Source organism: Cheilinus undulatus, linkage group 11, assembly GCF_018320785.1.
Source record: "Cheilinus undulatus linkage group 11, ASM1832078v1, whole genome shotgun sequence".
Classification (NCBI taxonomy): domain Eukaryota; kingdom Metazoa; phylum Chordata; class Actinopteri; order Labriformes; family Labridae; genus Cheilinus; species Cheilinus undulatus.
Genome location: NC_054875.1, coordinates 49,996,263 through 50,020,480, shown reverse-complemented (window position 1 = coordinate 50,020,480; position 24,218 = coordinate 49,996,263). Strand labels below are relative to the sequence as shown.

At 41.3% G+C, this 24,218-nt stretch overlaps 1 protein-coding gene across 2 annotated transcripts; it reads right to left on the bottom strand.

Moving 5' to 3' along the window:
• Positions 1-1,658: 1,658 nt before the first annotated feature.
• Positions 1,659-23,195, bottom strand: abcd1 (ATP-binding cassette, sub-family D (ALD), member 1). 2 transcript variants are annotated; one of them, XM_041798919.1, is made up of 17 exons: positions 22,635-23,195; positions 18,852-19,086; positions 18,645-18,757; positions 17,895-18,052; positions 17,625-17,812; positions 17,226-17,400; positions 16,950-17,140; positions 16,605-16,785; positions 16,378-16,520; positions 16,116-16,287; positions 15,819-15,913; positions 13,858-14,003; positions 12,936-13,081; positions 10,765-10,849; positions 8,596-8,721; positions 8,221-8,308; positions 1,659-7,977 (listed from the first exon to the last, which is right to left on the bottom strand). In XM_041798919.1, exons 2-17 carry the CDS (start codon positions 18,978-18,980, stop codon positions 7,867-7,869), a joined length of 2,247 nt encoding a protein of 748 aa, XP_041654853.1. In that variant the 5' UTR covers positions 18,981-19,086; positions 22,635-23,195; the 3' UTR covers positions 1,659-7,866. The 2 variants fall into 2 exon arrangements, with proteins under 2 accessions (XP_041654853.1, XP_041654854.1); XM_041798920.1 differs by having other exon boundaries at positions 23,027-23,195.
• Positions 23,196-24,218: the final 1,023 nt, after the last annotated feature.

Here is a 24,218-nt window from a genome sequence, read left to right as displayed (position 1 = left end):
CAGAAATCAAGGACTACCTATGCCTTACACTCTTGTGCAGTCTATCACTTAAATGTGCCCAGAGTCAGAACTGATTTTAGAAAAGAGCTTTTTGTTATGCTGCCCCCACCGCCTGGAACACGATACAGACTGAACTGAAAATGGCTGAACTGGTTTCATTCAAAGCTTTTTGTTCCATTTTGTTCACCAGTCAGCGAGAATCCTATGAACAATGCCTGTGTTCTTAATTGTAACTGTCCTCAAAAATCATTGCTCTTGTTGTCAAGTTGTTGTTTTTGATATATTTACTGGTTGTGACGTTCATCCAATCACACTCCGAGTTTTTTTCAAAGCCTCTGCCTTTTCTCAAATGTTTCCTATTGAAGCTTTCCCAGGTTTGTCAGGTTAGAGAAGTTTTATATGTGCATAGATAAAGTTTTGAGCACGTGTGGAGAAAGTTCAGAGTATCCGGATGAGAGAATGATTTGAGCACCAGCACAGGAAATTTGTGGAAGCAACGAAAGATTTGAGAGCAAGCAGACATTCTGAGCACAAAACAGAGAAATCCAACCACAAGGAGGCAGTATAGATAGTCGTTTATTGTCATGGCATTGTAGAAATGCAACGAAATTACGTTTGGCAGTCTCCTCTGTAGCAGCAAACACAGTGGTCCAAGCGGTGGTCAGAAATCCACAGCTTCACGTCATCAATCCTGCTGGCGAGGGAGCAGGCACCCAGGAGAAAGACGCTTGGTAGGGGTTTGTGTGGGGCAGCTCTTAGCCTAGCCTGCAGCCCAGCTTGTTTACCCCACTTTCACCTTCTCGCACAACGCCGTCGGCTCCACGTCCTCCTCCTTTCAGTCTCCGAGCGCCCCATTCTCCGGATAATCTCCGTCGGGAAAGATGTAAACTCCGTGGGCATGCCATCAGTTCTGGTATGAGTGTAGGGCTTTGTTTTGCTCTAGTGATGGAACGCTGGGCCACTGCGTTCGTACGTGCCGCCTCGTGCTACCTCAGTAGGTAGCATTCAGTAGTCTCCTGTTGATCAGGTAGTGTCCCAGCAGTTACTGGCAGTTGTTGTTAGCTTTTAAGCTAGCCAGGAGTTGTAGTTGAGACTGAGGTCTTCTTTTCACATTTTTTGGGTTTTTCTTGATGGAAATTTCCTGTTCTTCCTCTCAAAAGTGTCCTGGACCATCCATCTTCTTGTTTTCATAGGTTTCAACATATGTTGTCAACTTAAAACTTCAACATGTGCTCTTAGGATTTGCAGCAATAATGACTCCATATTTTACAGCCTAGGATACAGGTGTTGGTTAGAAGCCCTCAGAAAGTGAGGTACAGGGCACACCGGTAGTCGAGTGGTCAAGGCGCACACCATTTCCCGCATGTCTCTCCCCACTCTCTTCCCTGTTTCTGAGTCTATCCACTGTCCTTCTCTATCTAGTAAAGGCACGAAAAGGCCCAAAAATAAATCTTTAAAAAAGGCATCTCTGACCACAGGGGGCGCCAAATCAACACAAACAAAACCCAAGCCTGTGTGCTTAAATCAAGAATGGGCGTGAACGTCCCCGGCAGTTTGATGGTATTCATATGAAAGTTTACGTCAAGCATGATTGGTTATGGATTGTTTAAAGCCGATATACAAATAAAGGTTGAACGAATAATTGATCACAACAAAACTTAATAAAAAAAGATTTTTAATCACATGAGCTATAACAAACTGAAACACTTGAACTCTTATTCTGAAACATCTCATGCTTCTTTTCTGTCACTTTATTTTGAAAAGCAACACACAACAGGTGTATTTTTTATCTTTTATTTTGTAAACACAAAAATCATCTTGTGCCATGATCATACATATTAAACATTTTCAGTAAAATATTGCTATTTTGATTATTAATCAGCTGATTAAACTCTGATTGATGATAAAACATTTATATTTTAATTTAAATTCTTCCAGTAAAGCAGCTTCAGTAAAAACATTCGACTGTAAAAACTACAAAGATTTTTCAATCGTGTCGTGACCTCTGAAAGTCTCCGCCTGATTGGCTGGATCCATCCCGAACAGCTGACTGTCTGAGTGTTTGTCTGTGATGTTTGCTGAGCTTCTGAACAGGAAGTGAAGTACCGAACAACCTGTTTACACCTCACATTAACATCTGTGCTGGGTATTCAGACACCATGAGGTAATCATTCCTGCTTGGTGTGGACAGACCTCAGTGCTACGATCCACGTCCACCTGACAGACAACTTATTTCCACTTTCTGGATGAAAATAGAGCTAAACAGGCCGTTCCTATGAGATGCTATCAGTGCTACAAATGTCTGATGGCACCTTTAGCACAGTTTCTGAATGTTTGCCTGAATACCTCAGAGACTCGCTCTAACAGGTGCAACACAGTAGCTTCAACGGTCTCATAGTTTAAACGTTATTCATCAGTGAGGCTGGACGCTCCTCCTGAACTTTACTGACTGACTGACACAAGAGGAACAAAACCACACAACCAGACGTCCCCCAGTTTAAAGAGGCTCAAAAGCACTAAAGCAGGAATCAAACTTTAGATTCTCTGAAACAGGGGTGTCAAACTCAGTCACAGCAGGGGCCGGATTCTGAATTTGGGTCTAACAGGGTCAATATTTAACCATTGACTGTCAACCTAAATGATTCTGAGATTAAAAGGTCAACATGATAAGTTCAAAACTCAAAATCTGAGATAAAAAGTCAAACTCTTTCTGATTATTTTAAAATGCAAAAATATTGTCTTTACAAGTCAGTCTATTTTTTCGTTTTCCTCTGCACCAACCTGTTAGTGGATGAAATATCTAAATATCTGTTATTTCATAGTTGGCACCATCAAGCCAAGGGGGCTCTGAGGGTTTTCAACCCAGAATATTTAAGCGCCAAACATTTTTAGCTCCCTGCATTCTGCTGTTTTATTGAACAACTTTGTGCGTTATCTGCACCACTTTAAATTACAATTCACTTGTTTTTAATCTATTTTAATTTTAATCAGGCACATTTTCACAGTGATATTTATTTTACAGCAGAAGTCCAACAGCTGAAGCTTTATGCAAACACCCTGTTCATCCATGTGTAATTTTATGATGGAGTTACTTTAACTTTGAATACTGACTGAAAAGAATGAGAAAACGAGCTAATTTAAATCTAATCCAAACTGGGATTATCTCCAGTAATGCATGGTCATGCAGTAAAATACTGATTTAACTTTATTTTCAGTGTTATCTGGATTTTTATTCATGAAGCCGTCAGGGAAATGTTTAATGGACTCAAAGGGGACATTAGCGTCACACTCACGTCTGCTGCAGACTGAGATCACTCTGAGCTGCATGCATGGAAATCAACGACAATGCTTTTAAAACATGTTTTTTAAAGAGGCTCTGGTGTTAAAAGTTTCCTCATTATTCTGTTATTATGACAGGTAGCCTGAGCCTTGAATGGAGAGCTGGAGAGGCGTCTTAATGACCTGGTAAAACACTGAATAATATCAGTTAAAATAAAGGTATTACATCAGTACCTCAGTTTGACTCTCACCCTTCAGGATGTCTGCAAACTTTGTAAAGATGCTGCAGATATACTTCTTCTTTCACACCCAGGCTGTTCAGAAAACCACAAAGCTGCTCCATGTAGGTCAGTTAAGAGTTTTCTATGAACTACATCTTAGGTTCTGCTTTCATCTCAGCTCTCAGTCAGGAAGCAGAAGTAGAGAGGGGAGTGAGCCTGGATTTATGTCTTCATGATCTAAGATCATCCTATCAACACTCCTGATGGGAGGGAACACTCGGCTAGTGCTTAAGCTCTAAGGCTCTTACTCTCAGCCTCCACCTCTAACTCCCTGTTAAACACCTACAAACAGTCATAACACTACCCATCCGCCATTCTTTAAGCTAGGTTCAGAGCATTACGGCGGCATGGCAGTGGCAATTACCTGAAGCTACAGTGGCAGAGTAAATTTGAGCCTAGAAGTCCGTCAAGGCGAAGTCAAACGTAGGAGATAAGACCGAAGGCATCCATCGCCTCCTCTGGGGAAGAAAGCCCTCGCTCTCCTCTTGTTCAACTTTCCTCTCATTTCCGCCTTTTTCACTAATGTCTCTAAGGTTGGCATTAAACATCACAGCAAAAAGGAACTGGCACAGCGTAACGCTTGGATCAAACTTCTGTGATTATCTAGTGTTGCATAGGAAGGACATGTTCTTTTCTTTTAAGCTGAGAAGGCACTTTGTGAACACTGCTGCCACCTGCTGATGGAAGCTGGAATACAAATGTTTTTTGCATAAGAGAAAGGAAAGTGAGCGCCCTCTGCAGGTCGTCACTGACAGCGTATCGTTAATTTGGGCAAGCGTCCTACCCAGCACAGATGTTAGAATCTAAAGGAAGCAGGGTCGGAGTTAGTTCTCCTACAAATTAAAACTCAGTTTGTTAAAGTTAAAATACTAAAACATGAGGACGGACACTTTCAAAATAAAACTAAATATTGAAATGATTTATAATTTTATCAATAAAATCTAAGATCCATACAGTTTATATTTCTATATAAGGAAGTATGACATCACTGATGACATCACTGTGCAGACTGACATAGATATCTGCATGTAAATGCAGCATTCAGGCTTCTCAGATTGACAGGGTGCCATGTTGAAGAGGGGTGGTGGGGTCTGATGATGAATTTAAGTTTATGATGGCGAAGGTCGATCCACAATTTTAAATTAGACGCTCGGGGCAAATATTTTTCTTATTCTTTATTCTTTTGTAACTCTGACTCTTATTATCTAATTTACTCAAAAAACAGATTTTTATTTTCTAATGTAAATGCAAACTGCCTGTGTACATAATTAATAACCTCAGCCATGAGCTGAATTTGGCCTTTAAAATACAAATGTGTGTTCTATCCAGAATCCCTGCTACCTCTAGGTCAGGTATGGGAGCATACACTGTCAGCAATTCACAGCATCAGCCTTGGTCCTGTACAGTTCTGGCCTCCTGATGGCATACCCAGAATATATACGGAAAATCTGACATCAAACTTAGTACTTCTTAAGACCCTCTGAATGTATTTCATGACCCACCTAGGGCCGCAAGCAGCTCTGAAGGGCCCTTGGCCCCTGGCGCACATCGGGGCCCAACTAACCATGTGTGTGGAAAAAGTCAGGTGTTAGCAAATCTGTGCAGTGTGCTGCAGCATGGCAGAAAGACTACGTAAATCCTCCTTTGTGTATCCCTTCATTAAAAAAAGATCAGCACGGTGCACTTTGTGTATAAGGTCATACTCCTCCCCAACAGTAGGTGGCAGTGTGACAAAGGAAGCTGATAAGCGGATGGGATCAGGGCAGGACATTTTATCATGTACAATTTTAAAAATATTGGACATTGAATTTTCAGTGTGCTACTGGCCTGTTACAGTAGGTGGCGCTAAAGCAAAATCATGAAATGAACATTGAAATCTGTAGAGGCAGACCCTGATCCTACATTTTAATACTGAAGCGAATTGGATGTTTAAAAGTACAGTTGTGTCATTTTTGTGTCCTGATTGACACAATATAATAATAATTATATATTTTTATTATAAATAATAGATTTGGATGCCCTAATGAATGAAATGAATTCCTTTAGATACAATAGGGCTCTCGCTCTGAGGTCGGTGCTCGGGCCCTAATTACATTGGTGATACAGTTAACAAAGCTTTCTTTGAGATGCTAACTGTGCTAACATTAACAGGCTCTATGCTAGTATCACACAGAGCAAAAGCTTCATTGCAAAGCTGCTTTTTGTCCGCAAAATCCCATAAAATGTTAACAAGTACTGCTAAAAGTCTCAGCTTCAGAACCATCTCCATCAAACACTTCTCTACAAGCTTGCATGTGCCTCTCACCTGTGTGCACACATCATAGTTAAACTGCTAGCTAGAGTCACAGAAGAGCTTAAACGAGGCGAACAGGTCAGAACATGAACATGTGTTCAGACTGATGTCAGATCAGGTGGTGTTTCATCAGAATCTGACTTGTTATTAAAACGAAATGTAAAAGCCAAAGCCCACAGCCTCTTTAGATGAATCTTAACAAATAAAAATGAGTTAAAAATTTAACACCTTATGGTCTTGCATTCAAGAGGTTTTAATGCTTTTTTTAGAAGCATTTGTTTTTGCTAAACTGATCTATAAACTTTAAAGTAGGGGTGTAAAGGTACAGAAACATTTTGGTTTGGTACATAACTCGGTTTTGAGGTCACGGTTCGGCACGTCTTCAGTACAGTAATTGAAGCAGATAAATATTTAAATATTTATTTTATTACATTGTATTAAAATAAATAGGCTGAATAAATTACATTTAAACTATTAATAATGCAGAAACCTCCTTCCAAAGGTTCTATTTCAATGATTAAAAATGTTAATAAATAAATACATTGTTGAATTACTAGGCTATTTTAATTGATATATTGACATATTTATACCCATTCTTTAAACTCTAAAATTTCCCAGCTAACTTGAACACATCATCATCCAACTGTGTTAGCTTGTTAAGTATGCTAATTAGCATCAATCCTTCTGATTTCAACATGGACTTCAGCACTGGATTACTTTTTTAACTAATGGGACCCACTACAAAGTCTGGGAGAACTTTTCACAGCCCATCTTGGTGGATAAAGAGGTTAGAGCCGTGTGAAATCTGAGGATAACTTTACCTATGACGCAGCTGCAGACATGATGGAGTCTCCTCTCCTCGCCCTCTAGGGCTGACAGTTGAAGGTAAAACTAATTTGATTCACAGAGCCAGAGCACCAGTGTTAAAATAAAAACGATCTTAAATAGGAAGTTCATAACTGGCTGGTAAGACTTTGTTGTTCCTCCTCGTTACAGTGACGTTCTTATTTAAGGGGAGCCTTTTCAAACGCTCTGATTGGCCCGCTGGACGACGTGCTGTCAGCGACACAGCTGCTGAACAATGTCAGCGCTACTGTTGTTGTCTTTGTCCACTGTTGTATTTTACTGGGAAACAAAGAGTTCCTAAACAGGACATTGTTATCTGGGAACATTCAGGCTGTTGCGGTCGTCGCTGTGGTTGTGTGGTTGCCAGGACAGTGTGACAGCGAGTTGATCTCTGGTTTTCTGTCTTTCTATGTGAGCTTCGCTCCACATGTATTCGTTCGGTACACGTCTGTTCCGTCCCGAGAGGCCCATAGTGAATCGGTATGGTACGAATACATGAACCTTTTCACCCTTACTTTAAACACTTTTTAAGACCCTGGATGTGCAAACCCTCAGTGGCGCATCCAGGGAATCCTTGAATGCCTGGATCTTGTTGGATGTTAGATAAAGCATTTTGTTACCACCTTTTCACCTGTATTTTTCAGTAGTTCAGGTATCCTGGATCATAAAGTCATATCTGATGTTAGTGACAGAACAAACTCTGAAATCGGTTCGTTTTTCAGAGTTGCAGTTATTTAAATCGTGGACAGACCTCCCGCCATCATAGACTTACATTTATCTTAGCTTGGGTTTACTGGTTTTCTGGGGGCTTTGGTTCTTGCTGTTTTGTTTTTATGCTTTCTTCTAATGTTTGCACATTTGTAAACCCCTGTTTTTAAAAGTGCTATACAAATAAAGTTATTATCATTATCATCAGACGAGTCTGCACCTCTGAAACATGGCGCCTGCGTGACGCATCTCTCCAGCAAACAATAGCAGCCCATGCAGCATCTACGTGTAGATTTCTATAGCAGGGTGAGTCACGTGTGGCATCGCTCGTCAGCGTCTGATTGGCAGATCACCATGGCAACAGAGTTATCAGCTGATGCCAGCACTGACTCCACGTTGTGTTGAAGTTTTTCTAAAGGTAGAATGACCTGATGTTCATACTGTGTGTAAATGTGTGCGTCACACCCCCTCCTCCCCCTCTCTCTCCCCCAGCAGCACACACAGCTCGCTCAGCCGCTGTTGCATCTTGGGAATCCCCGACAGCTGATCCTCCAAACGCTGCTTCTCCTCCTGCAGGATGAAAGGTGTCATGACAGCGAGTTTAAATAAAGTTTTACTGAAACTGCAGCACAAGGAGAGAACACAAACACTGATGGAGAATGATGGGTTCCTTTCATTCTGCTCTCTGTTTTTCTGCTTTACAAATAAACTGTTTGGTCATAATGACTGAAACGTTCAAACCTAAGTTCTGTTGTTTGGGTGACTTTATAAACATATAACATCATTTCTAACAGGAAACACAGCTGGACCCACCTGCAGAGAGAGGCGAGTGGAGGCATCCAGAGGCTCGAACCTCCATCCTCCTTCTCCGTCAAACTGCAGCAGGTGAGAGTGGTACTTCCTGTTTGAGGAGAGAGAGAGAGGTATGTCAGAGCTCTGCAGCCCCCTGCAGGAACAACACAACATCCCCCATCCTACCTTAGAGACATCTGAGTTTACAACACAATCAGACAAACAGAGAAACACTCATTGAGTAAGGATGCTCTGATCCAGTTCAGGTACCGGATAACGGTTTGATCCTGACCCAGAGGAGGTTGAAAAGTCAGATCTGTTCATCATTAATACTGAGCTAATAAATGAGTATAACTCTGTGTGAGTGTGTGTGTGTGTGTGTGTGTGTGTACTGACCATAGGGAGGGTCTGTGTGTGATTGACAGCAAGGCTATCCCAGCATCCTTTGCAGCCTGGAAGATGTTTCCCTCCACGTCGATGCTCACAGCACTAGTACACTCATCCAGGAGAGCATAGCGAGGACTGGGTGATCAACCAAACAGAGAGAGAGAGCGAGAGAGAGAGAGGTGTACATGTGTTAAAGAGACAGTACGTTTACATGCAATCAGAAAACTCCAATTATGGAAAAAAGCCGACTAAAAGAAGAGTTATTAACCTCATGTAAAAATCAAACTACAGAGACATGTTAAGAGTAAAGTCAGCTACTAAACAGCCACATTCACGACTGACAGCAGTGGGAGCCAGAGCCTTAACAACATAACCTCCAATTTACACATACAACAGCTAGACTGTGATCCACCAGAGAGTCGAACTGGAGTAAATTGCTCCCTCTCTGGTCAATCAGAGCAGCTCCACTGCCTGAGCCCCGGTCCAGCTCTGACACGTCCCTGAAGCACCGCTCAACTTTGTTTCATAGGAGGTGCATCAGAAACTAAAAGAAGCAGGGCTTCATCCCACTCTGACAGGGGTAGTCAAAATTAATGCAGACTGTGAGTTTAAAGACAAAAGGTCAAAGGTCAACGCAGCATGACAACCCTAATGAGGGCACACCACTCTAGGTTGGCAGCTGAACAAAATGAAAAACCCTCAGTTGATGAAGCGTTTTCTGAACCCCAACCTTCAACTGGGCCGTCGTCTTTAAAGCACATATACTGCAGGTCTATGTTCAGCGATGTACGCCTCCAAACCTCATCAATCCACGCAGAGCAGATCAATCCAAAATGCCAGAAAAACACTGAAAATACCTGATCAAATTTAAAATACACCACAATGCACAGACTTCAATCATAAATCACTGTACCGGTATAATTTCGGGTAATTTAGGGTCACAGAGCTACCACAGCACCATTGATGAGGAAAAGTTAACACAGAATTTAAACACAGAATTTTACATGAAACCACACCTCCTTTGCAGCCTTTTAACTGCCTAATGTACTCAGTCATGGCAGAAGCAATAAAATCATGGAATCATATCAGAATGAACTGCTGATCCTGCTGCTACAGGGGACCTTCTTTCTTGATGAGCTGTTCTCTTTAAGTCTTTTTAAAGGTAGACTGAAGTAATCGGAGGATGATGGATCACGTTGTAGATGTTTTAACTGATGACAATCTGCTCTGTGACTCTGGATTTGTTTCTTTTCTGTGATTTTAATGTCTTTGTTTTTATTTTTATATCTTTGTTGACATTTTTGTAAATGAGATTCTTAATCTCAATGAGGTTTTTCCTGGTTAAATAAATTTAAATGATAATAAAAATCTGCCCCATCAAGGCAAAATGATCAGCTGATGCTGACAAATTATTCCCGTATGAACTCACAGTTCTCCCCGAACTCTGACCTCTTGTCTCAAACCGATAAGGAGTGCACAGAGCTATGGACACGCTTCCAGAGTCTGAGGTCCCTCACCATCAGTCAGAATAAAACCATGGCTCCGTGGAGCAAAGCGCAGCCGGCTTATGTCGAAATAATGAGTAGCACTGACATCACACCAAGTTTATGAGCTAAAACAGAAAAAAATCTCTTCATTGTGAAATCCAGTTCTGAAATCTAGTACCACAAGTTCATCAATACCAGCCTGTTCATAGAGATCTGCTTTTAGTTAGAGTCTAGTCAGGTTTGACTTTATTCTCATTATTTCTGCTTTATTTTTGAAGTGCATTATTTTTTTTTCACCCCCGGCCCTGATCCTCATCTATATCTGTCTCTGACAGCAGCCACAGTCTGCCTGTTAGCAGATCCTTCACATGTATGAAGTTCTAACACAGTTAACATGGGTAAAGTACACATATCAGGTATGTGATGTCAGTGTCTTTGGTCACGTGACGGCCTTGTTTCGCCACTAAACACTGGATTTTAGCGGTTAATAAATGTTAAACTACAGTTTTCTTCTCTAGAGCTTCTTAACCCTTAAAATGTTCTTTCCTATTTAACACCATTTATTATACTAGAATGTTTTCACCCAGAAAGGGGCGGGGCCAACACCGTTGAGGACAGATTACTCTCATCAGTACCGGCAAACATGAACGGATCCTGAGCTCTGATTGGTCAACAGTCAGTAAATGTTTACCGATGGTAGAACATGCGAGCCATCCCCATCCTCTGTTTCTCTCCTCCAGACAGAACATCCCTCCAATCACTGACCGCCTCCCAGCCTGAAACACAAACAGGACGTTATGATTCTACCTGAAGTTTTCTGTGTGACAAAATAATTCATTGTTAAGTGATGACAGAGAAGAAACGGTGAGTCTGAGGGCACAGATCTCTTCTCAAAGCTGGAGAACTGCTCACCCTGCACCTCCTCTTACCGGAGAGTGTTTTCACACTGGCTATGATCAAAAGAAAGTACAGGTTAACGCTGCGGGCGGGGGATGGTCGGTGCTGAATACTCTACAGTGAATCCTCTCACCAACAGCACACTCACATCAAAGAGTCACAGTCAGCGTTCACGCTAAATTAATGCTGAGAATAATAAGAAGGCAGCATCTCTGGTGCTTAGATTATTACTGAACTCATGTATGAATCATTTATGTATGATGTTTGAACAGCGACATGAGAGCAGCAAAGCGTCTGTGTACAGTTAGAAAACCTCGCTGGTATTACATCTGGGTACAGCCTTCGCTATGAAGACACGAGGAAACAAAGAGAGGAATGACGCTGAATCAAACTTTAATAAGATGTCGTTTACTCTGCTGTTAGCTGGAGGTTGAAAGTGTTTCCAACTTTGAAGTTCAGACTCAGCCTGAATATGAAGACGCACTAACGTGGCTCCCTGCCGCCTACTGAAGCAGCTTTAGTCCAAGATCATATGAGAAACACTAGCATGAGCCTAAACAACGAATCACAGCCTGATTAAGATGGTTTTTATACATGATTCACCTCTACAGGCCAGGTAAGCTTAGCTTAGCTAAATTAAGCTAAGATAAGCCCAGTTAAGATAGCTAAGCTAAGATACTATAGCTAAGCTAAGCTAAGATAAGATGAGCTAAGATACAAAAGCTAAGCTAAGCTAAACTAAGACAGCTAAGCTAATATAAGATACACTAGCCTAGCTAAGCTAAGATACAATAGCCAACCTAAGCTAAGCTAAGATAGCTAAGCTAAGCTACAATAGCCAAGCTAAGCTAAGCTAAGATAGCTAAGCTAAGCTACAATAGCCAAGCTAAGCTAGCTAAGCTAAGCTAAAATAGGCTAGGATAAGCAAAGATAAGCTAAGATCCGACAAGATAGGCTAAGATAAAATAAGATAGATAAACTTAGCCAAGATAAGATAAGATAAGGTAAGATAAGCTAGCTAAGCTAAGCTAGCTACAATAGCCAAGCTGAGATAGCTAAGCTAAGCTAAAATAGGCTAGGATAAGCTAAGATTAATGAGCTAAGCTAAGCTAAGCTAAGATAGATAAGCTAAGCTAAGCTAAGATACGACAGCCAACCTAAGCTGAGCTAAGATAGCTAAGCTAAGCTAAAATAGGCTAGGATAAGCTAAGATAGATGAGATAAGATAAGCTAAGATAAACTAGGCTAAGCCAAAGTAAGGTAAGCTAAGATAAGATACGATAGCCAAGTTAAGCTAAGCTAAGCTAAAATAGGCTAGGATAAGCAAAGATAAGCTAAGATCCGACAAGATAGGCTAAGATAAAATAAGATAGATAAACTAAGCCAAGATAAGACTAGAAAAGCACTCGACGGGCGCAGACCTACGCCATTAGCCCCATCTCCCAATAGTAAGGAATCAGGATCACCGTCTGGATCCAGACGGTGATCCTGATCGCTACCAAAATCTAATCAGTTCTTCCTTATGCCATTTCTGACATTTCCTGAGAATTCCCTCAAAGTCTGTCCATAACTTTTTCAGTTATGTTGCTAACAAACTAACTAACTAACAAACAAACCCTGTCGATCACATGACCTCCTTGGCAGAGGTCATAAAATAAGCTAAGCTAAGCTATGATAGATAAACTAAGATAAGATACAATCACCTGGGTATTACAACACCTCACAGAAGAGTATTCAGCGATAGAAAACAAAAGTAAAGAACATCTGGAATACCACATTTATCTGGAAGAATCAAATCCCTGTTTATTAGATGTTTACAGAGAACAAAACTGAAATCTTGGAGAGGTTAGGGATTTTAACTTTCCCAGACTTTGTGAGTTTTTCACCAGAGTTTTTCGTGAACTTTGATTCTGATTGTGCTTAGATGGATCCGAAACTTTACATCCTCTGCGTTTACACACTCACCTCCCTCTCTGTCCAGGATGTAGAGCAGGTGGACCGTCCCCAAGATCTCCTCCAGGTCAGAATCAGTGATTCCTCTCTGCACCATGTCCTCCACAGAGTCAGGATAGATCACCTGATCTCTCAGAGTTCCCTCTGACATGTAAGGCCTGATAATACACACAGAAATGACAATTTACATGTTAAAACACGGTACTTATTACACTGTCTGGGTTCTACTTGGACAGGAGAACTAGTAAATAGTGGTATTTCCAGTATTAGCAGGATTAGAGTACATGAGAGGGATGTAAGTACTGTAAAAGTCAAGAAATAAATCTCCATTATCCACACAATGGTCTGATGATGTCTTAAAGCTGGACTTTTACATTCCAGAAATTTGATCTATTTCTCAAAGGATGTTCACTTTTAATCTTTGCAACCCCATTTTTGTTTGATCCACTGTGACTTTTTACCATCTACCTGGGAACAGCTTTAAGGTAAAGATGCAGCCGTGATCTGTTGAATCCTGACTGTATGATGATGACCTCTGACCTATTTGCTCTCTCTGTCTCAGTCACTGTTAGTAGAAATAAAGTTTCTATTTGACTGGCATCTGATCATCAAAATGTAGTCTCATCAAATGCTTTGAGGGGGCAAATGATTTTGGAAAAAATATGATGAAACAAAGACGTGCTGGCGCTGAATTTTAAATCAGTCATAATTAATTGTAGTATTAGTGGTATTATATGCAGTATTGTGGTACCTCTGTGGTACATAGAAATGTGCTGTGGTTCTGTAGTATATTAGTAGTATTTACAGTAGTATTAGTGGTATTATATGCAGCATTGTGGTACCTCTGTGGTACATAGAACATGTGCTGTGGTTCTGTAGTATATTAGTAGTATTTACAGTAGTATTAGTGGTATTATATGCAGTATTGTGGTACCTTTGTGGTATATAGAACATGTGCTGTGGTTCTGGTCTGTACAGTACTCCTCCATAAACGGGCCACAGTCCACTGAGGATCCTGAACAGGGAACTTTTACCACATCCATTGGGACCAGTGATCAGGACGTTCATCCCCTCATCCACCTAAAAACACAGGAACAGCATCAGTAAAGAGACACAGACAGATACAGAGAGAGAGACCCACACAGAGACAGGCCTACTGGTGCTGAATCATCCCCATTCTTCTTCTCCAGTACTGCAGTTGTGTTCAGTCTGAGCTCAGCCCTGAGGGTCTACAGTGATTTTAGAGTTGGTATAGATATCAGACGGAGTCACAGCTGATCACTGTCTGTTTCTATGTACGTGTTTAATGTGTGGTTTATGGGTTTCATCATGTGTAGAAACCAACAGCGTGTTAAAGCGTGTTAAAACTCTCCATGCATGTGACTCCAGAACAACGACTCTCTGACAGAACCGACCAATCACAGAGCAGCATTCAGAGCACAGAGATCAAAGGTCAGGGATCAGACAACAGAGAGGAGTTTTCTTCTTCTGTGGTGTTTACTTCCTGTCTGTGAGTCAGCCCTTTATAATCACTGCTTTGTGTGTGCGTGTAAATGCTAATGAGCAGCAGCTCTGACCTTTGACCTCAACAGAGAATGAGAAATGAAGAGATGGAAAAAGAGATTAAAGGGGATGCTGCTCTGAGCGTGCTCAGTAACAGAGTGACATCATCACCATAGTTTGTAGAGAATGAAGACTGGAGCATCAGAAAACAGCACAGACATTCATCAGAGATTTATCTTAAAACAGACAGATTCATTCATCAGATGGAGATTAGCAATGTTTAGTTTTTCAAAATAAAATATGTACAAATAATTTGTTATACAAATAAGGATTCACTTGAAAAAATATTTAAGGTATTCAAAAAAAAAAAACCCAGGAAAATGTAAGTTATTTGTATTAAAATGTTTGTTTTTAATTACATACATAATTCATTTAATGTTTCATGTATATTTTTTTAAACAGGAAACTTTGAAATAAAAAATAGAGAGTTTTTTGTGAGTTTTTAAAAATATGCTACTTTATTTTTGATAAATTATTTGTTTGACTTAATAAGTTATTTTAATATATAACCATTCAAAAATGTAACAAAAACTATATAAAATTTTTAATTTATAACCTTTTTAATGAAATATACTTTGATTTTATTTCAGCGAAATGAATTGTTAAATATTTTGTTAAACTTTTTAAATTGGTATTATTACTGCTTTGTTAAAATATTTATTTGTAATCAAATATGTTTATTGCTTTGATTAAAATTTAAATAGAAAAGTGTTAAATAGAATTTTTTAAATCTTATTTGTGAAATTAATTTAATAACTTCATCAACATATTCATAAATTTTAGATAAAATATAGAATCATCAATGTTTTAACAACTGAAAAAACTAATAAAAAATATTTTAAAAAGTCCTAATTATATGTGCTTGTTTAATTTTTAATAGATTCTTAAATATTTTTATGACTTAAAAAACATATATTTTTAATCAGAATTTTTTTTATATAACATGTTTAATTTTGCAACTGAACATTTATTTTTATTCAATAAATATATTTGATTCTTATAAATTTAAATATATCGTTAATTTCTTTCCCCAAAATTGTACATTTTTCTAATCAAACAGTTATTCATTTGTTTATTTATTTTTACTTTAGTCATGTTTAATTGTTAATTTTTCTTAGTTTGAAAAAAAAAAAAAATTTTTACAAAGAAATATATATTTTAAAAAACACTTTTCCTTTCAAATGTTTTTTACATGGTTTTGATGACAAAAACCATGTAAAAGTTAAAATAAAAGAAAAACAAAGCTTTTGTTGTCGTAGCAACAGTGACACCATGTGGTCATCAACACACACTACAGCATACACCTGCTCTGACTCTGGGGTTGTGTGCTACCTGGATATTTAGACAGGAAACCACCACGTCTCCGGTCGGTGTGATGATTGGTAGATTATCACAGCGAATCCCCTTCTCCACACTGATCACCTGACCTGCAGACACATAAACAGCACAGATCTTCTTGATATCCCTCCTTAAATACTTTGTTCAGGAGTAGAAGGTTTACCAAAGCTACCAGAAGCAAAAACAGATATGAAGGTACTCAGCCCTCTCAGCAGTCTGAGAGTTTAGCTACTTTAGGTTTGAAGTGAACTCTCCCGCTGCAGGAGGAGGGGGCGGGGTTATTGCTCTCACCTCTGATTTGCAGGGGCCCACAGACCCTCTGACCGTGCTGAACAACTCCTCCTCCTCCTACCGTTGGCTCCTCCTCTGCGTCTGCAGAGCGGCGGTAGATCCCGTCCTTCACATCTTCAAACACGTCTAGCATCTCTGACACACGGGAGGTGTAACCTGCCAGCTCTGTCACCTGAGGAAGAGGAGCCAGAGAGATGATGAGGTAGATGAGACAAGGGCAGTAAAATGTGACTAAGGAGTCGAACATGAGAGGGAACCTCACCTCCTTGTAGGAGCTCATGATCCTCTCCACGGCATCGGCGGCAGCATTGAGGAGGTTCCTAGCTGTGGTAAAGGCCTGCGTCCTCTCACTCACAAGCTCCTCCTCCTTCATCACCATCGCCGCCTGCTTCACCTCCTCAGAGTCTGATGACATCGCAGGCCACAAGTCAGGCTGAGTTTAGGAGCAGGCGTTTACTGTGTTAGCATATGTGGGTTTTTTTTTTTTACCGTGTTTGGAGTATCCCGTGGCGGTGATGATGGGTACAGCGACCATGATGAGACCAGACGCGCTCCACACGTACTTCATCATGAACTGCTCCAGCATGACATACCATAGACGCTTCAGGAGGATCTGATGGATCTGCGACGACAGAGACCGGTAGCTCCTCTGCAGCTGGGCCATCTCTACCTACGAATCAAACGCACCCTTTAATGTCAATGAAATCAGAGCTGGATTTTATATAAAGCCGTATTTGTGCTTTAAAGCTGTAGTTGTAGTTTAAAGCTGTGATTATTTTATAAAGTCGCAGTCTTGAGCTGTTTTTAAGGAGTAGTTCCAGTCGCTTTCTGTACCTTGTGGCCTCCGTAGAAAGCGATCTCCTCAGAATTGGCGATGATGCGTGAGTGCATGTATCTCAGGTCTCCTTTCCTGCGCGCCTCCTCAGCTACCAGTTTCCCAAAGCGAGGCGAGAAGGACCGTAGGACTTTAGCTGTGAGCGCCACCACCAGGCCAGCAATAACGGAAGGCCACGTGGTGTTAGCACCTGCAAAAATCAGCACCAGAACATTTACACTGTCTCTCTAAATACATCTCCTGTGTTGTATCAGAACTAAGACAGGTCAGAATACCTTTGGACTGGGCGGTGCGCAGCAGGGTGTAGCAGGTGACCACCACATCCAGGATGGGCTTGGTCAGGTTGGAGTACAGGTGAGCGATGGAGGCTGAAAACATGACGATGTCCTCGGTGAGAGACTGGTCAGGATTGGACAGACGGCCGTCCATGTTGCTGACACGATAATACGTCTGCAAGGAGACAGAGAGACGCCATAACTAGAGACGGGTGTCAACAATTCTCCTGACAGTATTTATGTTTACAGCCTGTCCATGCAAGGCAAACAGCTGATTAATCACATGACTAAAGCTGTCCTCATTTCCTCTGAGTCTAATAACACAGCCAAAAGTGACAAATTAAAACTCTCATTGAACACACAAAAACAATGCAGATGGCCTGTGCGTGTTTGTGTAACCTGGTTGGTGAAGTACAGCTGGTAGGCGTGATTGACCAATCGGCTCCTGAAGCTGAGGGTCAGCTGACCTTCCAGGAACCTGATGGCACTGTTGATAAAGGTGGCAGGGACAGCGACGAGGAGCCACTTTGAGAGCTGAAGGACAAACGCCTGAGGGTCCTTCTGCACAATGCACCTCACAATCACACCTGTTTGATCAATGACACCATGAGTAAGGGTACGAGGTCAACAGACAGACAGACACGAAGACGGGCAGGAGGACAGACAGACCGTCCAGAGCAGCCACGTAGATGGACAGGAAGGTTCTGGACATCAGGGTGAGGGAGTGGAGGACCAGCAGGCCGATCTCTGGACACAGTAACCGTGGAAACAAGAGCTTCAACAGACGAGACAGCCTGAGGACAAAGTCTCTGTTCACAGCTGGAGACCTGTGCGTACACAGAGAGAATACAGACATCTGAGGTTTAATCCTGTTTCAGAGACTGTCAGAGTGATGGAAATACAGACAGACAGACAGCAGAGAGAGGAGCAGCAATGCTGCGAGGTACTCATCCTGCATTCTGACACATTTTCATCTGAAAAGACGACTGTACGAAGTACTGGTTGAGTGATGTTAGACATTTGCTTACTAAAGCTGTCTTTAAAGCCAATCTGTGCCAGCTGCCATAATGAAAACGCCTCCTGAAAGTAAGAGCACGCTAACTCGTCATCCGTACCGCACCCAAGTGCATTTGACCCCCGAAGTCTTGTTTGGGTGACTAATGTGAGTTCTCTGTTCTGTGCACAAGCGTGGTAAACTTCCTTGGCCCTGGCACACACGAGGACATGGGCTTTGGCACAGTATAAAAACCAGTCAGTGTCAGAAACAGGAACGCCTGTTGTGACATGCTCTCTTGTGCACCAAAACGCCATAATGCAGTGTGAATGAACACAAATGTACTCCAAATATCACGCCACCACAGAATCAACATGAATACACTAAGGTGTAATGGCAGAGGAGCTTTGCTACAGAACCCACACCTGCTAGATCTCTTCTTCTTGTTTCCTCCATTTTTCTCCACAGAGCTGGATGACGAGCTGGCCCCTCCCACAGGGAGGTTAGCTCCACCCAGGGGTTTACCTGCTGCAGCCCTCTGGAAACAAAACAAACACAAAAGCAATCATCCAAGTCTGATTTCATGTTGGTATAATTATATGTGTTTACAGAAGGATGCACGTGTCTCTCACCTGGATCCGCCTCCAGACGTACGGGCTCAGCTTTTTGACGGCGTAGGCAGCGAGCAGCACAGCCGTCAGCTTCCTGAGTTTGGAGCTCCGCCTCAGCTGGGCCGGGAGCTTCTGATAGGTCAGCTGCATGCTGACTGACAGGTGACAGGTGACCAATCAGAGGACCGTGACACGGTTGACTCCAGCCACGTCGTCATGGAAACAACATGATGGCTGAAGACGTATGAAGGTCCACCTGTGGAGAAGGAGAACACCTGCATGATGTCAAACAACTTAATATCAGTGTTAGTCCAACCATTCATGGCCTGCCACCCCTCCAAAATAAAGGCACAGTAGATGGTTTTTGGAATTTCCTTCATCCTTTTCCCTGGTCTTATTCCAGCAGAGCCCTACTACAGTTTCTAACATGTCTTAAGGGTTGACGTCTACACCCAGCAGCTAAATCTGCTTTGAGAATTGATTGGTCAGGAGCAATTTGTGACATAATTTTTTCATTTTATTGTTATAGTCCTTGTTGATTAGACATTACTGATTTCCAGGAGGGCTGTAGCTGATGGGGCTGACAGTGTTAAGGGGTCAGAGCGCCCTCTGCTGGACTGAATGATGAGCTACAACCCTCACTGTGCATGCAATAGAGACACAAGGTTCAATTGTTCTCAAATTCAACAGTTTATTAGGATTGAAGGAAAGCACTGATTTCTACTTTAGAGAAAGCCGCAGATTCTCTGCTCAGATGCTTCAACAGGTAGTTATTTCAGTCACTTTTAATTCACCATTTGATGCCATGATTAACAGATGAGCTCAGTATTTATTGGACTGGATCCTATCATTACTAAATACACTATATACACTGTAATACTTTCATAGTAGTTCATTATGAGACTGTAGGACTTCACGTGTTCCTCTGTCAGTCCTGTATGTTTACATTGACTTGTGTTTGTTATTAATCAGGTTTTAACAGGATCAGGGTCACATGTTTCACTGTGTCAACATCACTAACACACAGCCCTCACTCAGACCAGGTCCCATGACCCAGACCAGGTCACACTGCCTGGACCAGTTTATCCATATGGATTTTATCCTGTGAACGTCAGTCGTCCTCCATCATGGACCAGAGCAGGAGACCAAGACTTAAATAGGCATTAATGTAGTAATTAAAAAATGACATTTTAGTGTTTTTGTACTTCGGTTGTGTATTTAAGTCTCATATTACTTAATACTGCAGCACTGTTGTATTTGATCAGACACACAGTATGTAAATTCCACCACCAGGAGGGTCTTAATCAAAACAATAACAAAAGACAAGGAGTACAGGTGTGCTGTGCAGCTAAGCCCCGCCCACCTCTGCTGCTTAATCCCATTCTGAAGTGAAGACTCTGTTTAAGAAAAACACAAACCATGCCATGTATTCAACAAACAGCAGATCATGTTTTGGATGAATTTCACGCAACAAGGGAGAAAAGCTGTTGAAAGTGATCTTCCTGGTTAACACTGTAAGCCATCCAAGAATGCTTTGTGAGATGCTTGTAGTGCTAAACAGGAAGGCCACTTTTAACAGCTTTTCTCCCTCATTATGTGAAATTCATCCATGAAGTAACACACCTTACTGAGTGTAGTTTAATTGAACGTAGCTCTAAAACTGAGCTAGGATGGAGTTTCAGGGGTGAGCTTGGGCAACAGTACATACAGCTGATGTCAGAGAATAATAGTGGTCCATTCCCACAGCGATGACTAATATTTCATACTTGTCTAAGAAACTCTGTCATGACAGCTGTTACAAGACACTTCCCTATGCAACTTTAAAAATGAAGGATTTTTATCTAAGTTTGAAAACTTATAGAAATATTTCAAGTTTGTTGCAGACCTCAACAAAAAAATCATATATATTGCAGGAGTAGTTGTCATTTTATTAATATAGATATTTCAGTGCAAAATTCCACAAATACAAGCTGATATGGGCCAATAATTTTGCTGATGTATGCCAATATATACAGCAGATATAGGCCAATATTTGTTGCCAACTTTTACAGCTACTGCAGAATGATATTTACAGCCTCTATTCACGACCAATCTAGACCAACATTTATGGACGATATATTCTAATATTTATGGCTGATATAGGCCGATATTTATGAATGATATAGATTATTTATGGCTGAAAGTTAAGGTTGCTAGGGGCCAATATGTACAGCTGTAATAGGCTGATATTTATCTACACACGTTAAGACTGGAGGTGAGCGTTTCAAGCCATTTCTAATCATATAATCTGTTAATAACCTGTCTTTACTATTGTTGTTTATTACTGCTAGTGTGGTGATGACATTACTATCATTGTTTTATTCTTTTGATTATTGGGTTTGTGAGACGACCTTTGCGACTATTGTCTCTAAAAAGCGCTATATTCACAAATGTAACATAGTTACTAAATGCACCACCATGCAGCCTTAATAAGTGTTTAATAAATAAATTTATACATAAATTGAACAGACAGATAGTTTATAGACCTAGCAGATAAAGTAAGTAAATTAGTGTTTGGTAGATTATTTCTTTGTTGTAAAAATGCTTCTTGTCAGTAAATCCTACCCCGTAGTAAATCCTGTTTATTTGCTTTTCAGGGGGCTACATTTGTAAGGACCATGCATTTCTGGGATGAGGAGCAGAGCTGAGTATGTGGGTTGGTCCAAACAGCTGAATCTAACATTGACTGTTGTTTGGTGGATTGGTAGGAAATGTGAAGAAACAAGACATATTGGTAATTTAACAATTCCATCACTGAACAAACGGGAGCCTCAGTAGAAGAACCATACACAGCTACGACAGCCTGGCTCCTCCCACTCATGGCATCCCCTTCTTCCACCAGCATTAGTCACCAGTCAGCCAGTGTGGTTGTGTTGGTCATTCGGACACCAACAGCACGGCCGTGCTGATCCCACAAGAGGTCAGTGGGGTTGAGGTCAGGACTGCTTAACATCCCATCTTCTCCACTCCTGAATTCTGGAGGTAGTCCCAGATAAACCCCGCTGTGGGGGCAAGTGTTGTCATCTTGGAGGAGAGAGTTCAGTCCCAGACTGTGGAGATATGGGACTGGGACTGGTTGCAGAATCTCAACTCCATATTTATCTAGAGATTAGCTCCAGTGATAACAAGCCTCGTTTCTCCCCACACCATCACACTGCCTCCACCTAAAGACGTTACTCTATCAGTGCAATCAGCATAGCGTCCTCACTGTCTTCTCCACACTTTGACCCTATGGTTCGACAGAATCTGGACTCATCACTGAACATAACAGGTACCAATCAGACACCTGATTGTCAGGACCTGGGGGTACCAGAAGCTCAAACAAGATTCATACTCAGCTCTGCTGCTCATCCCACAAATGCATGTTCCTTACAAGTTTGGCACCATTTAAAATGGAAATAAACAGGCTTTCCAACAGAATAAGATTAATTGCCAGAAAGTACTGTTACAGCAAACGCAAGTTACTTTGTGTGCTAAGTTTAGTCGCAGTTCTATCTAAACTTTATACTTATATTTAAATAGAGCTGCATCTCTCCTGTCTGATACAAATAAAACACGTCATGTGCTGCTCTACATTTACAACCTGCTGTAAGGATCTGTATTATTATTTGACTGCATCGTAATTGTTTAGATCTTTTAATCTTTAGCAGTCTGCAGGCAGCGATAGTGCACCATTGATAACATAATAATAACAATAATAGCACTTCTGGTACATTCGTGTACCTGTTTGACCTTTTGACCTCGTTCATAACCCTGCGTACGCACCTGTTGGATCCTCCGTGAGTTCACACCGAGCAGAGCCGGCTCACACAGCCGGACATCGATCACTGTCCCCGGTATTGAATCGAGCGATGACTCGGTGAGCAGCCCCGTTAGCTTCTTACTGTACCCACTGTCTGTTAGCCGCCTGTATGCTAGCGGCGCAGAGCTAACGGTCCCGTTATTCACGAGGCTCCAGATAAAAACGAAAAAGTACAAAAACTAAAGCCCACATGTCCCGGTACCGTCCTTACTGAACCCACGCTGACCCGGGCAAACAGAATAACCCGGGCTAAACCCCCGAGAGCTAACGGAACGATGCTAACTGAAGCTAACAGCTAACAGAACAGGAACTTTGTTGTTCGTGTGATGTGGACATAAAAGAGGTGAAAGTTTACCGCCTTAATCTGCTCCATCTGATCCCAGCTCTCCTCCCTGAACCCTGGTAACATCCCGACAGCACATCCTCTGTATAAATATCAACTTTTATCACCCTGTTTGACCCGGTTTATGGTCTTTAATCACGCCCAAAAGAAGAAGAAAGTTCAGCATCTGTTTACCTGAGGGGGGCCGCGTCCCAATACTCTCCCAACGACCTTCCTTCTCTCCTTCACTACACGTGTTTCCTAGCTCCTTCTCCTACCCTTTACTTCAATAAAGAAGGTTAAATTGACCTGTTTGAGTTCAGCTTCATTCATTTATGATTATACGACTCTGTGTGTGTACCTGATAACAGTGATTTATAACCAAATTCAAAGGTTTAGTATCTCTTCTGCTAGTGCAGGCATGACTCTCTAAAACACTGATCATCAACTGGTGGCCCGGGGGCCATATCAGGCCCCCAGAAGCTTCCTGTCTGGCCCCCAGAAGATCATTAAATATTAAAATATTGAAATAGCTTTGAAATGACTTAACATTTGATCATTTTTATATAAATTCACTTGTCAGCCATCATTAGTAAATATTACAAGAAAATGGGTTAAGGTGGGCAGAAATGTTGCAAAAGTGGCCAAATAAAGTGGTGAAAAGGGGTTAGAGAGTAGCAGAGAAGGGTAATTTAGTGGCAAAATGGGTTGCAGAGTGGCACAAAGGGACAAAATTTTGCATAAAAGTGGTAATGAGAGGTTAAAATGTAGCAAAAAAAAAAAGAGTGAAAGTGGAAAAGGGGACAAAAAGTATCAAAAATGGGTTAGTGCCAAAAAGTAGTCCAAAAAGTAATGAAAAGGGGTTAAAAAGTGCCAAAATAGAGGAAAAGTGGCTAAAAGTGATAAAATATTGGCACAAAGAGGATAAAAAATGCAGCAAAGGTGTTTTAAAAGAGTTAAAGAATGACAGAAATTGGTTTATGAGGCAAAAAGGGGCAAAATGTATCAAAATGTGGTAAAAGTTGCAGAAATATAGCAAAATAACCTGGAAAAGATGTGAAAATGGGTTAAACCCCCACTGTACCTGAAGGTGGTTGAACAGCCATGCACAATTCAGAACAGTCATGCAGAGACAAGGTCGCCCATAAAGGGGGATAAATGTGAGAGCTTTGTGGCGCCCAAACTGGGGGCCTATGGAGGTCAACAAAACTATGGTCCACTGTAA